The sequence below is a fragment of the Dipteris shenzhenensis genome, chromosome 23 (assembly GCF_047967505.1).
Source record: "Dipteris shenzhenensis isolate YYH24624 ecotype China chromosome 23, Dip_SZ_1.0, whole genome shotgun sequence".
Classification (NCBI taxonomy): domain Eukaryota; kingdom Viridiplantae; phylum Streptophyta; class Polypodiopsida; order Gleicheniales; family Dipteridaceae; genus Dipteris; species Dipteris shenzhenensis.
The window spans coordinates 12369289-12385743 of record NC_141618.1 but is presented as its reverse complement, the minus strand read 5'-3'; the positions used below and the strand labels follow the sequence as shown (position 1 = coordinate 12385743).

General features: G+C 42.9%; 1 protein-coding gene across 1 annotated transcript in view; it reads left to right on the top strand.

The window, feature by feature from the left end:
• The window catches only part of LOC147886993 (uncharacterized), a 43752-nt gene extending 27621 nt beyond the window's left edge, over positions 1–16131 (top strand). The window contains exon 6 of the mRNA XM_087394495.1: positions 14923–16131. Coding sequence (XP_087250621.1) covers positions 14923–15611 — 689 coding nt within the window. The 3' untranslated portion in view covers positions 15612–16131. The remainder of the gene's footprint in view (positions 1–14922) is intronic.
• Positions 16132–16455: the final 324 nt, after the last annotated feature.

Genomic DNA, 16455 nt, shown 5'->3' with positions numbered 1-16455 from the left:
TAAGTGCTTCAAGTTTATACGGGATCAGAAAGCCAAGAAGGCTGAAGCAAAGGATGCAGGCAGTGGAAGCAAAAGCAAAGGCAAAGGCAAAGGCAAGGCCAAGGTAGATGACTTGGATGCAGTGAATGTTGCAGCAGAGGACAGTGACAGTGACAGACATGAGGTATTATGTTCTTCTGCTGTAATTGCACACACATTGGTTATTGATGGCCATGACATGCACACCTGGCTCTTGGATTCAGGTGCTTCTTTTCATGTTACTCCTCATAAGGAGTGGTTTACTTCCTACACAGGTACTCATGGAGTTGTTCACTTTGGGAACAACTATGCATGTCAGATTGCAGGGATTGACAGTATACAGATAGTATTCCCTGATGGACGGTCATTTATGCTTGATGGTGTTCGCCATGTGCCGCAAATCAAGAAAAATCTGATTAGCACTGGCTTGTTGGATGACAGTGGTTACCACACCACATTTGGGGATTCCAAATGGGTGATTACTGATGGCCAGGTTGTAGTGGTTGAGGGTTATAAGAGTGATACCTTGTACCCTCTTTATGTTTCCAGTGTAGGTAATCATGTTGTTGCCATAACTGAGCTGCCAAGGATTTCATTGTGGCATAGCCGGTTGGGACACATGTCCGTTAAAGGAATGCAAGAACTATCACGTTTGGGTTATCTGCCGTCTCTTTCTTTTTCAGATTTGCCTACTTGTGATCATTGCATATTTGGCAAGCATTCTGTGACTCCTCATAAGAGGAGAACTCCCCAGAATAGAGCACCGCTTCATCTAGTGCACACTGATTTGTGTGAGATGCCACAGTTATCACTAGGGGGTGCAAAGTATTTTATTGATGCCACACGCAAAGTGTGGGTCTATTTCTTGAAGCATAAGAGCGATGCCTTAGATGCTTTCAAGAAGTTTGTCGCTCAGGTTGAGAATCGGACAGGTCGCAGGCTGAAATGCCTCAGATCCGATAATGGGGGTGAGTATGTGTCACATGCTTTTGTGCAGTTTTGCGAAGCTAAGGGCATCAAACTGGAACTCACAGCCCCTCATAATGCATCTCAAAATGGTGTAAGTGAGCGGATGAATCGAACTATTCAGGAGAAGGTTCGATGTATGTTGTCTTATGCTGCATTGCCCCATGGCTTTTGGGCAGAAGCCGTGCAAACAGCAGCTCACATTATTAACAGGTCGCCAAACATGGCTTTGGAGTTGAAAGTGCCAGAGGAGGTGTGGTCTGGCAAGCCACCCTCATATAAGCACTTACGTGTGTTTGGCTGCGAGTGCTTTGCTCATGTACGCAAAGAACTGCGCACCAAACTGGAACCAAAGTCTTTCAGATGCATCTTCATGGGTTATGGTGACGAAGGTGAAATGGGGTACAGGTTATGGGATCCCGTTAAACGGAAGATTATACGCAGCAATGATGTCATCTTTAAAGAGGATAGTGTACACAAGGAACCCGTGCAACCTGTGGAATACAGGAGGGTTATTTATGATGATGTTGGACAGCAAAGAATGCCCATTTATATGCAGCAGCAGGCTGCTGCAGATAACTCTGTTCAAGAGGGTATACAGGCTGGAAATCAGCCAGATAATTTTGCCAATGATGCACCATTGGATATGCCAGCAGATGGGGCTGTAGAACAACCAGATATGGTGGTACAGCCACCCGTCATGCATGACGAACAGGCTGGACAGCAGGCTAATCCGGAACATTTTGTTAGGAGGAGCACCCGTGTACAACGGCCTCCTGCCAGGTTTGTTCCAGGAGCCAATAATGTGGCTGATTTTATCATGCTGACAGATTGTGGTGAGCCTTCCAGCTTCAAGGAAGCTATGGGAAGAACAGAGAAAAGGAAGTGGGAGAAAGCCATGTAGTCAGAAATGGACTCCTTACTTCAAAATGATACATGGGACTTGGTGCAGCTACCTGCAGGCAGAAAGGTTTTGCCATGCAAGTGGGTTTACAAAGTCAAAGTGGATTCAAATGCTTTACCGAGGTATAAGGCCAGATTGGTTGCCAAGGGATTTAAGCAGGAGAAGGGCATTGACTTTGATGAGATCTTTTCCCCTGTCGTCAAGATGACTACTTTGAGAGCAGTGTTAGCTCTTGTTGCTCATGAGGACATGGATTTATGTCAGATGGATGTGAAGACTGCTTTTCTTCACGGAGATCTCCATGATGAGATCTACATGAGTCAGCCAGAGGGATATGCTGTTAAAGGGAAAGAGCAGCTTGTGTGTAAGCTCAAAAGGAGCTTGTATGGACTCAAGCAGGCACCAAGAGAATGGTACAAGAAGTTTGATGCCTTCATGCAGTCCCAAGGGTATCATAGGTGTGAGACCGATCATTGCTTGTACACCAAACGGGCAAAGGATGGCAGTTTGATGCTACTCATTCTATATGTGGATGACATGCTGATTGCCAGTAAATCTCAGCATGAGATTAGTGCTTTGAAGAAACAACTGCATAAGTCTTTTGACATGAAAGACTTGGGTGATGCAAACCATATTCTTGGCATGCGGATTACTCGTGACAGGTCCAAGGGACTTTTGTTTCTGTCACAAAAGGAGTACATTGACAAAGTACTGCAGAGGTTTAAAATGGAGGGGGGGAAGTCTATTAGTACCCCGTTGCCTCCACATTTAAAACTCAGCAGTAAGGACAGCCCCAGATCAGATGATGATAAGGCTGAAATGGCCAAGGTTCCGTATGGATCTGCAGTTGGTTCTTTGATGTATGCCATGGTTGCCACTCGTCCGGATATTGCTTTTGCGGTGGGAGTCATCAGCAGGTATATGGCAAATCCAGGCAAGCGGCACTGGGAAGCAGTGAAAGGTGTCTTGAGGTATCTCAAGGGTACCAAAGACTTGTGCATATGCTATGGTAGGCAGGATGCATTGGTGCATGGTTTTACAGATTCAGACTATGCAGGGAATGCAGATAACCGGAAATCTACTACCGGTTATATTTTCACATTTGCAGGAGGTGCTATATCATGGGTGTCTCGGTTGCAGAAATGCGTTGCACTGTCAACTACTGAAGCTGAATATGTTGCAGCCACTGAGGCTTGCAAGGAAGCAATATGGCTTACTCGGCTGGTGGGAGATTTGGGCATTACAGGAGATATGCCAATTTTGCATTTTGATAGTCAGAGTGCTATCATGTTGGCAAAGAATCCGGTCTTTCATCAAAAGACCAAGCACATAGATGTGAAATATCATTTCATCAGGGAGGTACTGGAAGACAAGCGACTTGAGCTTGTGAAAGTGCATACTGATGACAATCCTGCAGATTTGCTCACTAAGAGCTTGCCTACAGAGCGGTTTGCACATTGCCGCCACATCATGGGATTAGGATGAGAGCACTCTTATTTTATGGTCTTGTATACAGTAACTGTATATTGCTGTAATTTTTATTCTTTTCTCCCCTTTAGGCATATTGGCCTTTAGGTGGGAGGTTGTTGGGGTAAAGGCACATTGCCACCCCTTTATTAAAGATATGACACCTATGACTGTCTTAAGACAGTCATAGGGGGAAAACCTAATCCTAATAAAACTTAAGAGTTTGTGGTGTGGCTCATCACTTCACACCCGCATCTTGAGTGTCACTCTCTCTCTCACCCTCTCCCTGTTGTTCTTCTCCCTCTTCCCTTCCCCTTCACTTCGTAGGCTTCAGTAGCTGCTCAAGGAGAGCCTGGCTGACTGCCCTATGCACTCGCAATGTTCCTCACCTGGATGCTGACCTGCTCACTGGATCTGGCTGAATGACCAATGCCCCTGCCAAGGGAGGCCTTTTATAGGGCACAAATCCCTCCTCTGAATGGCACTGGCTAAGCCTATGGCTGACCAGCTCCAGGGGCTGGTGGACTGACAGCCGAGCCCCCCAACTGCTGCTGCAACCAGGGTCTCTATTTGGAGCCTATAAAAGTGCCATTCCGCCAGCCCATACGCCCCTTCCTGCCCAAAAACAGGGCCTGTGCAGCGCTAGAAACAGGCAGTGTAACGGGCAATAAGACTATATCACTCTCTGAGTAGCGGTGCCCATACTTTCCACGGGGTGCAGAAGCGTGGATGCTGACTTAGGGAAGTGAGAGAGACTCTAAGCACATGCATGGAAAATTGTTGCATGGATATCTGTATTCTTAGGGTTGGGCTTGACAATCACCCCCAGATACCCACTCAAGTGTTGGTTCCCTTAATGTATTACATCTCGGTCCCACTAAAGAGCTGGACTGAGTCTATAGAAGGTGCTCATGACTGAGGCTGGTCTGTGGCCTGCCTTTTACCCACGACCTGCTGCTGCTAACCAGATCTGGAGCGCTGCATTGGCCGACCTGAACAGGTCAACCAGGCTGCCTTCGACACCTATCGATTGGCCTACTGCTTGTGCCATTCTTGACCATACCATGGTCTGCACCAGCCAATATACATGACTTTCTATAGGACCTCTGCCAGCATTGCTGCTCGCCTGGGCATGCAATCAGCCAATGGTGCTGACAAAGGTGGCCATGTGGCTTCCTTAAAATAAATACAAGGAGGAGATCTATGTGCTGGCCATGTGGCAGCCAGATTGCTACCCACATGGAATCCCTAGTCCAGCCCCTTTTATTGTTGCCTAGGCTGTATGTCATCCACCCTTATGTCCTCCTCATTTGGGGGCTCAGAAGTGCAGCTCCAATCAGGTTTGAATCTTGAGTCCACCAAGGATACCTCTAATCCCTCTTTTTCTTTTGGCTTCTCTATCTTGGACACAAAGTCTTTAGTTTGAATCCTGAGTCCACCAAGGATACCTCTAATCCCTCTTTTTCTTTTGGCTTCTCGATCTTCGACACAAATTGTTTAGTAGGTCACCAATATATCTGTCCAGCATCATGTCCGTGATTCCCCTTGGAAAATGCTCCTTGTCACTTGCATCAGTCAGTATTTCCATAGAGTCCATGACACCAAACATCTTTAGTGGACAAGCATACCATGGCTTCTGCCTTGAGAATTCCCCGTGTCGATTTGGAAGGTTTTTAGGATGAAACACTATGACAGAAGCATGTAACTGAAATTGACATTAATGCACTAAGAGAAAACATACCCTGGTTCTTCATTCTGCTTCCCATCAAAGCAAGCAAGGTGTCTCTTTGAAATATTCACCAGAACAATATCTTCATGTTTTTCCTCATACCCATCAGTGTCTGCAACTGCCCTCACACTGTGTCTGAAAACGCCCCTCCTCATCTTCTTTGATGACTTGTGTTTAGCAACCTTTGCTGTCCTCTACCTTCACAAAAGAATCTGGATCTTCTGACCACTGCTCGATGTTGGACATGAGCATTGTCACACCTGGATTAATGAATGTGTTCATGGGGCTACTAGGCTAGTCCTCAGATATACCTCTTGCTCTCACTCTCAGAAGAGACTCCATTCTCTAAAGAATCTTCTTGTTTGGTTCACCCTTACCAGGCTTGCCTTTCCCTTTACCCTTCCTTTTGTTTGAAGTAATAAGCACCTTCTCGTCACCATCTTTATCTTGCAACTTCAACGCTTGAAGGCGAGAGGCTTCGATCTTGTCCTTGAGCAGCTGCTGAAACCTTACAAAGAGGCACACAGCAGCAAGGAGAGTGTTGTAATTAAGTAAAGCTTGCAGTGAGTGTAAAAGGCATTTTGGTTTGGTAGATACTGATCGATTAGCCATGCTTTTGGTGAGCAAGCTTCCACGAAGCTTCAGCAGTTGGTGAAGGCCCAGCTGACTGCCCATGCACTCCCGATTGCTCCTAAATGGCTGCTGATGGTGGGCTCTGGATGACAAATGCCTCCCCCTCAAGGGAGGCCTTTTATAGGGCATAGAGCCCTCTTCTAAATGGCTGACTAGCCCAGCCTATTGCCAAACAGCTCCGGGGGCTGGCTGACTGTAATTGGACCAGAAACCCTAAAAGGAATCTGTAATCAGACCAGAAACCCTAAAAACTAATCACTTCTGGTAGAAATGCAGCCTGGATGCTCAAGTTGCAGTAGATAATCACCAAGATAGATTTCGAATTTCACAGATAATGGGGTAAAACGGCAACTGATAGCTTCATCTGACGGGGAGCAGCAGCAGATTTCTTCTGGGAAACTAAACAAACTGAGAGATGGGGAAAAAGAACAAAGAACACACTAAGGGCTGGCCCCCCCGAAAGTTTTTGTTGCAATAGAATAAACTTTGTGCAAGTGGATCTTAAAAGAGCATGAGGCTGAGTACAATACACTCTGTTCTTGAGGGCATAAGGCCTCTCTCTTTATAGACTAGGTGGGGCTTGTTCCCACAGAGAGACACCATGAGCTGAGAGTTGAGGTTGCTAATGAATGGCATATGATCTTGCATTGCCATACAAGGGTTAATCTTCAAATATACACAAGGCAAACTTTATTAACATAAAAGAGATACTTAGCCTTAGACGTTTGTAAAACTATTTCTTGAAGCCTTTCTTTGTCTTCTTTCCTTTGAGGCTCTTCAAGTCTTCTAAAATGGAGTGATTTGCAGATAAATTCCATACTGATATTTTTCCAAGTAATTTGAATCTCAAACTTCGACAAGCAATAACTTCCAATCCAAGCAGAATTTGTCCACGCTCCAAAAAGTAAAAGTGATCGTTTTTTCGAGCTCTACGTGCCTGTCAAGTTAGAATCATTGTATGCAATTAGACACTGTCAATATTGAAAGAAATCAACTGGTCAGACCTCTGCAACAAATGACAAATCAAAGCATGAATGCACACGTCACTGTCATAAGCATGTCGAAAGGACAAGTGCATGAGATGACCAAATCACAAAACATGGCATCTATACATAAAGCAGTAAAAACACAGGAAGAACAAAGCATCATGCATCAAGCTACATCAAGCAAAGAAGAGAACGCCATCGACAACATGTATCGAAAAGCAAAAGCCTTTCCACTTTAGCCTATGTTCTTGTAATTAAACTTGACTACTTGAGAGTAGCTATGAAAGCAATCAAGGGAGGTATTGACATGTAAAAGCCACACTTGACCACCTTATGTAGCACTAAGGGGAGGTGATGGAATGTAAACTCACATCTGACCACCTTGCGGTAGCCAATGGATCATGGCAGCAAGGGGAGGTGTTGAGATATGGTGCCATGAGCACATAATTAGAGGCTAAGGTATGGTATAGGAATGCATTAAAGTAGCCACCCTAGGATGTGGACTACATGATGTGAGGATGTGGATCGAGGACATCCACAAGGAGAGATGTGGATGAGAGGATCCCACAAGTGTTGACTATTCTAAGGGCTCTCTCTATAATCTATCTTGGAACCTAATTGACTTGAGGTACATGTCATGAGCACTCTCTTCATCATGTTTACACATAGGTTCCATCCACCTTAGAGCGCTCCATAGATCCTGAGGCACGCATGTTTTCTCACCTCTCTCTTTATAGACTAGGCTACGAGCGAAAAACATGGGCTCCAGAAAGCTGGGGCTTGCTTCTTTATAAAGTTGGCTTTTGGGCTTTATTTCCCCAATTTTGGCGCTGAATTTCGTTTTTGATTCTAGTGGGCCCTTTTTAAAGTGGGGCGTAACTTTCTTGGTGCTTTTGCTATGGTGGGATCTGCTTTTTGGCTCGTGCCCCTTAAAATTTGGGCCTTTTTGCACTCTTTTAGGTCCTATGCATTCAATAAACAATATCTAACACTTTAACCCATTAACCCATTAGAGGCAGGCATTCTCATTCTTGGACTATTCCTAGTCCCTTGTGGGTGTCCCCACAATTCTCTTAACCAATGCAAAGCAAATAAGAAATAAAACTCTTTCTAGTTAATCGAAGTCGACTTTCTTTGACGGAAGTCAATTTAATAAAGATTTCTCTTTATTTCTTGTCTTTGACCAAAGTCAAACTAATAAAGATTTCTTGGGATAGCTATGATTTCGTGACCCTGACTAACAGCCCCCTCCCTCCTCCCAAAAAAAAAAAAATTAAAAAAAATAAAATTTGCTGACCTGCTGTCCTGGCCGATGTGTCCAGGACAACTAGGGTTTCTATTTGGAGCCCTACAAAAGCCTTACTGGAGGCCCCTATCAACTGAGCATTATGTGCACCCTGTCCATTCCTTAAGAAGGATGTAACTTTGCTGCCTAGATGGCAGTCTATATGCCATAAACATGTGCCCATGTGCACCCTTCACATTTGCTTTTATTGCGCATCTCTCAATCCCATCCCATCCAATGGTCTGACTCCCCCTTGTTCTCCTCATATGAGGGCTTGCAGGTGGGAGATTAACCCTACATTCCGACAGGTTAGCCATCTGGTCAACCAAAGGGTCTGGTTGGCCTGCATTTAAGTTGGTGCATGGCCACTCAAGCCACTCCAAGGGCACACATTTGAGAAGAGGGAGGAGCAGCAGCAGGTTACAGTTTTACTTCTGCTTTATCCAGCGTTGTGGCTGAGATATACGGTATCCTTGTCCTGCATAGTCCATGATTTGGTGTACCATATATTTGAGGTTCCTATTTGCTGCAATTGTTGGACAGATTTGAGTTCTCTTCTTGTACATTTCTTTGATGTGAGAGAAATTCTTATTCATTGTGCTCCTTACATTCATCGATTTTACACACACAACTTCAATATGAACCAAATTAAAAGCATGTCCATTAGAGTAGCTACCCTGCAGGGCATGCAAATTCGATAAGAAACACGAGCGTTGCTAGGTCCCTTTTATACTTAGTAACATAAGAATTGCACACTAAGATCTAATAAAACATTTTAGTAAGTGGCTAAGCTTACCGTCAACATCCATGTGGCATTCTCAACTTCCTGAGGATTTGACTTCACATAGCGATGATTGTAAGTACATCCACTATGCATATCGACTTTGTGATCATCCCGTAAGTGAGCCACAAGGCTAGGAATATCCCCTGTTACTGAGCACTCTGACCCAGCATAAGGACAGTTATAAGGCCTGAAGGAACATTGGGCCTCATGCTTCAACTTGCTGTAGTAAGGAAAAATGTCCTAACATTTCGTCATGGCTGAGTCTGCTCTTCACCTCCTCAGTGCCGACAGAAACTCAGTACAATGACTTTGTATAAGTGGATGCTCAAGTATGTGTGGGTGTGTGGATTTGTATGTGTGTGAACATATTTTTATACTATGGTCTACACCCACTGTTGGGCGTTGATGAGTCATGACATCAGTGGGGAAGTCATAGTAGCTGTTGGTAAACTGAAAGGAAAGCATAGAGTGAACACAAACTCAGAATACTTGCATATAGAATGAAGAAGAGTGAGGTCCTTATGTAGGCACCTCTTACATGCTCACTGACATCACTGATGACTTCAATGCTCCACAATCATCTCCTCAATCTGCTCCTAGATTCTCTCAATCATCCTATGTGGCTTACCACCACCTAACTGTGCTTATGGGCACCTAACTGTGCCTCTAGCACTCACACATAGAAACCAAGGACTGAAAGGAAAGCATAGAGTGAACACAAACTCAAAATACTTGCATATAGAATGAAGAAGAGTGAGGTCCTTATGTAGGCACCTCTTACATGCTCACTGACATCACTGATGACTTCAGATCTCCAGAATCATTTCCTCAATCTCCTAGATTCTCTCAATCATCCTATGTGGCTTATCACCACCTAATTGTGCGTATGGGCACCTAACTGTGCCTCTAGCACTCACACATAGAAACCAAGGTGTGCCTGAGGCATACACCTTGAGATATCCCAACAAACCCCCCCTCAAGGGAATGTCTCAGGCTATGTTAAGGATACAGCTAGCACAAGGTGTCTCATGCCATCTCATGGTGGTCATGGATCTATCAATGGCTAGGATCTCAAGCTAGCAAGGGTTCCCATGGGTGTAAGGTAAACAAAAGGGATACAAAAGACCTTCCAATGGTTATCTCCCCTGCATGTACATGCACACAATGTCTGCAGGAGGTACCATGGAGCAAAACACATACACATGGCCTACATCATAAGGTGACCAGAGGTCTTTACAAAACACACAAAACACAATAGTTTATTTCATTCATTTTGGAGGACTATCCAAGCTGAGTACCTTGACTCAACATAAAAAGAGAGATCTGGAGCATACATAGAGATGATTTAAAAAGCATAATCTTCAAAGGATGCCTCATCTTGTGGAGGCATATGAACTGAAAGTAGATTGGCATTTTCTGTCTTGGAAGTTGCTTCCTTTTTGGCAACCATTATCTTGGCAATCTTCAACAAGGAAGCCATGTTGGCATTCTCTTCCTTTGTAGCATAACAAGACATTGCTTTATGTTTTGGCTTTTTATATATTTTGCATAAGCAAGCCATGAGAGGGTCTTACCCAATAATTGGGCAGTGTCTTCTCTCTTACAAGGCTTAGAATAACAACTGAAAAACTTCAGAATATAAGCATTTAATGTAGCAAAGTCTTGTGACCAAATTTCAATCAATGATGCTTTCACTTATATGCTTCACAGAGGTGGCTAAATGAAAGCTTACAATCAAAACCAGGTATAGCAACTCAAAACAAAGCTGAAGCCACAGTTGTACTGATGCTATTCAAAACTTCAAAAACTCAGAAATGCTAAAGTAGCATCTTATGTAGCATCACTTTTAAAACCTTGTCAAAACTGTCAAAAACAAAGGACTGAACTTGGAGGGCTTGTATCTCACTCTCCAAAGCAAAGAAAAACGCAGGAAAGAGAGTCGCCGATTTTCATGCAATGTTGTCGAGCAGCGGCGATGATACGTTAATTCCTTGCAGCCAAGGGTTCACCCCTTCGAGATGTATCTCCAGCAGGAAGGGCTTGGAGAATGGCAGAGAAACGGAGGAGAACAGGCTTTAGCAAAATTTGGGAAGAAGGGGAAGAGATGGTGAAGAAGAAGATGGAGAAGAAGATGATGATGTGGCAGAAATGGGATCAAGGGGGATCAAAGGGCTCTGATACCATGTTGGTAAACTGAAAGGAAAGCATAGAGTGAACACAAACTCAAAATACTTGCATATAGAATGAAGAAGAGTGAGGTCCTTATGTAGGCACCTCTTACATGCTCACTGACATCACTGATGACTTCAGAGCTCCACAATCATCTCCTCAATCTGCTCCTAGATTCTCTCAATCATCCTATGTGGCTTACCACCACCTAACTGTGCTTATGGGCACCTAACTATGCCTCTAGCACTCACACATAGAAACCAAGGTGTCCCTGAGGCATACACCTTGAGATATCCCAACAGTAGCTAGTGCCTACCATGCGTGCATAGTAGGCCCGAAACGCGTTTTGGGACAGCCCGAAACGTATGAAACATTTCAGAAACGTTTCGGTTTGAAACCTGTGTTTCGGGACCCCTAAAAAACCCGCAATGTTTAAAAACCCTAATTTGCCCTGATTTTGGAAAATATGGTGTTGCATTGCATTTTTTCCGCCCGTACGTCTCAAATCCCATACGTCGCCCGTATGTTGAAATCGATCTTCAGCCATACATCTGCCTTTAGCCCGTCCAAGTGCAGCATGGACATGAATCATGATTCATGATTCCATGTATCTTTCTCAATTCTGAAATATGACCATTGATGCTTGAATCTACAATGATGTATTGTTAATTTTCTGATTTAGAAATTAGTAATATGTTTCAAGCATCCAATTTCAAGTTCTAAGTGACACATCAAATGTCTGTGCACTATGTTTCATGAAATGTTTTCCAAATATTGGACTTATGGTAGTAATAATCTAAAATTTTTAAATATTTTTTGGGAAAAAATGGATATTTATATATCCTATTATGCACGAAACGTTTTTACATACGTTTCAGGTTTGCCCCGAAACGTTTCCGAAACCCCGAAACCCGTTTCAAAACTTGGCATTTCGAAACTCCTCGCCTACTATGTATGCGTGATGGAGTTTATGGTTTTCAACCTTATGAGTGACTATCATGAGATTGAAACTGCACTATGTTGTGTTTTTAGAGGATGAGTTTGGGAATATTCCTGGATTCATCTAGGTATATATCTGTTGGGTTGCTGGTTAATGCGAGGGCACATTAACTTTGCACGTTGTCTGGTTTCTCAGTTTGTAGACACTCTATAACAAGCGCTGACTAGGGTATAGAAGGGCCCTCGATCAGTGGAAGGGATGTGTGAACTTTTAAGACTTGGTGCAAGTTGCAAACTGAGCTCGTAAAGGGAGTGCTTTTATAGGTGTTGCACACTAATCTGACGGACGAGATGTGCTGAGTTTTAACAACTCAACCTGATCTCCCTCTTTGTTTTTAGGTGATTCACCCGCTCTTTTTTTGTCTTATTCTTGATATCCTAAGGATGCAAAATATTGCAGTAGCAGGATATCTGAGCTATTTTGCTACAAAATTTTCATTGAGAGAATCTCATTGTCGTATAGCCTTGAAAAGAACTTCATATTTGCAGAAAGATCTTGCATCTATAAGATATGTTTGTAGATTGTCATACACAAAGATGAAGGTTGCAGCTGATGGACTTCATAATAGAAATGACACAGAGCTAATGCCAAATGCAGTATTGTTACAGGGTATGATCTGTAACTTCATACTTGCAGAAAGATCTTGTATCTATAAGATAATGTTTGTAGATTGTCATACAAAAAGGTGAAGGTTCCAGCTGATGGGCTTGATAAGAGAGAATCTCATTGTCGTATAGCCTTGAAACTAGAATGCTTGGCCAGCTGCTAAGTATATTGTAAGTAGCTAATAATAGGCCAATTGATCTAACGACTTAGAATATGCCACATGGCTTCATAGGATTTTAGAGTTTCGTAAAACGCTCTAGTGCTGGCCAAGTAAAGAACTTCATACTTGCAGAAAGATCTTGCATCTATAAGATATGTTTGTAGATTGTCATACACAAAGATGAAGGTTGCAGCTGATGGACTTCATAATAGAAATGACACAGAGCTAATGCCAAATGCAGTATTGTTACAGGGTATGATCTGTAACTTCATACTTGCAGAAAGATCTTGTATCTATAAGATAATGTTTGTAGATTGTCATACAAAAAGGTGAAGGTTCCAGCTGATGGGCTTGATAAGAGAGATGACACACAGCTCATGCCAAATGCAGTATTGTTAAGGGTGTGATCTGTAACGGTGTGATCTGTAACATTCATCTAAGCACAGTTATGCCCTCATGGCCTGTGTCGTAGGAAGTTCCTGCATTCCTGCTGTTGTGGAGCGTAACTTTGTATATTAGGTGTTCCATACCACAGCATTGAGCCTTGGCTTTGGTTGCTTCCAGGTACATCAGTAATATGGTTCTTCTGTTCTTAAATAGATGCTTGTTGCCAAATGGTATGGGCAGTAGCTGTGTAGATCTTTCCACGTCTGCCTGCACACCACCATGTTAGTGGTAATCTGCAGCAAGCCTGAGCATGGGAGAGTCAGGGAGGACGTCAATTTGTGTAGGCTTAGTTGTGGACCTAACTTACTATTTAACTCAGCATGTTGGTGTGACTTATGTATAAGAAAGGAGCCAATGAAGTCAATAAGGACATTCTAATACCCATGTCTACGCTATGCATGGCAAAGTTAATGGTTCACTTTGGTATTTTGTTGCCTCTATTGCAACACTGCTTTTTGTTTAAAATCACTTGCACCTGTCCTGACTTTGAATAATCTGCTACTACTGGTGAATTTAGAATTAAAGATGACATGGTTAGATTACGTTAGAAATCGTATTTAGCTCACGGGATAGCACTACTGGGCTTATGTTATGTTATTTTCAAATTCAATTGTAAAAAATGGAGCAGTCAGCTTGGTTTATATGACTAGGAAGTTTCTAAAATGCTTTGCAACTCGAAAGGGATGTTGACCTTCAGTTTGTCTCTCATATAGGTCACAATATAGTCATCTTGATCTTGTCATAATCAATTTCAATTTCATGGACTTCTTAAATGAACAAGGTTGCACTATTCCTTTTTGTTTAGGCATGTTCTCACATTCAGTTCATCTCTGATATAGGCCACTCTATTGCGATCTTGATCTTGATATAATCAATATCAATTTCATAGATTTCTTAAATGAACAAGGCTGCGCTATTCCTTTTACTTTATCATGTTTTGGCATGTTCCCAAACTTAGCAAGATATCCTGTTTTCAATATGATTCATAGGGGCATGTATATTTGAGGTTCCATATCAATTATTGAACAGCTTACTACCAGGGGCCCAGGCAAGGATTTTGTCAAGATCATTTGATACGTGCCTTTTACCACCTTTGGGTCCACAGGGACTATGGTGAGCCCCTTGTTTGGATAGGCTGACTTAGGGTTGTTTTATAAAGGGGTTTACAGTAGTGTCCTGAATGGTAAGGTGAGAAGGAGCTCGTGTGTTGCTGGAAGCTTTTGCAATCGCAATGCAAATAGTTTTTGGCATTTCAGCACAGAGGGATGTGTGCGCCTATTAACATCCAATATGTCTACTTGTGTCAAAATTGTACCTAGTGTATGTCTCTACATCTCGGAAGATTTCGCAGACATGCAGGTTAGGAATGCATTAGTTGGTGAAGCAAGGTCACAGAAGAGACATGTATCCCATTCTTATCATATCAATTGATGCAGGGAATTCAGTCTACATGTCTTTGGCACTTGTTTGGAAGAAGTCTTAATGGATCTGAGCCTACCGTTTTACAAAGTTCAATTTAAAGCAAGCATTCTTTATATTCCCAGCTGACTGCTCGTATATGTAGTTATAACATGCACAACTACACGCAAGAGGACTTAACACTTCGATCACAGGTGTTAATGTTTTGGCGAAAATTCTTTTTGGAAGGTTCATTTAAATGTAAAGACTGATGTTTGATGCTTTGCTATTCAGTAATAGACGTTCTGGAAACCGTTAAAAAGATTCTCCGTTTGAAGTAAAGACTGATGTTTGATGCTTTGCTATTCAGTGATAGATGTGACGGGCATGGATGAAAGCAGCAGCAGCAGCGAGGCAGATGACATGCAGCCAAAGGAGGATGCTTCAGGCCGAGCACCTGATGAGCAAATGCATTCCATTGTGTCACCAGTGGAATCCAGACCATTCCCAATGTTCATGGCTGGCTCTTTGAAGCAGGCGAACAATTGGCCATCCTCACTTCCTCCAGAGAGTTCCATGAAGTGGAAATTGGATGGTGCAGTATCTTCTCAGAGTATTCAGGCCTCTGAAAAACAGGTGTTGAATGAGCTATCTTTACAACTGCTTGGTGAACCTATTTCTTTGACAGATCAGCATGCATACAAATTGGGACCAGTAAATGCCACTCCATTGCCATCCCGTGCATCTTATGAAGTGTTGGCAAATATTGCTCGACCTCTGCAGGCTACAATCTCCTCCTCGTTTGTGGATGCTTGCAGAGACCTTGTTCACACCCACGACAGGCAAGTGGGAAGCCTTTGTCATGGGCTTTTGGGCGTTGAGGATTCCAAAGCATGTCCAAGGTTTGGGGAAAATTCCTGGAACCCTATGTTGGATAATCTGGTCACTAGCTCCTTTGAAACGAGTACATCTACACTCACTTCACATGGCTCCTGTGTAGACCTGGTATACCTGCCTCGTATTGCTTCGTTACCTCAATTTTTGGAGCCGGCTCCATAAGGTCCAAACGTTCAACATGTACATTATGATGTGTACGTATCGCATACATATTTTTGAAGTGGGGAATAAATTAGAGGATGGAAAACAGTCCTATCAATATTGTCTTGGGAGCAAAGTAGTTTGTTGTACCAATAGCAAACTGCCCTTCACATAGTTTTTATGGGCTGTGGGCCAAAAAAAAGAGCTTTTTCCTTGTCATAGGTTCAGCTGAATATCTTGAGGTTTCAAAAGTGTGGGGGTTGCATTTTGGTGTTGAAATATGTCTCATCTAAGTACAAAGATGTGTGATGGAAATTCAATCTATATCTTCATATTCCACATACTTACATCTTGGTTGGCTGTGACTGGCACTGCCCTGCCCAGGCCCCCCTCCCACGACCTACTTCAGAAGAGAGAAAAAACAATTGTCCAAGGGACGCACCAGGGTAACAAGGACATTTTATGGAATAACTATGAGGCCTTAATAGGTGTTTCTTGCAACATCTTATGCGTGGAAATGGATAGGGGAGACTGATGCCATATCTTTACAGTGATTGCTACTAGTAACTACAATAGTTTGGGGGCTTTTGGCACTTTGTAATAAAAAATAAATAAATCAATTCTTCATCGGTGCCACCTATCCATCCATCATCCTGTTGCTTTTAGTCAGCATAGATGTTCCTAATGTCAACTATGAAGTAAAAGGTGAAAAATATTGGATATACTTATGTTAAAAGATGCCCTCTAAATATATTGTCATGTTCCTCCTCTAGCCATCTTAAGAACTCAATCATGTTGGTACGATATCATGTCTTAAGCACCTCCTCCAATCCAGCTAACAATTCAAACACGCAAGTGTAGGGAG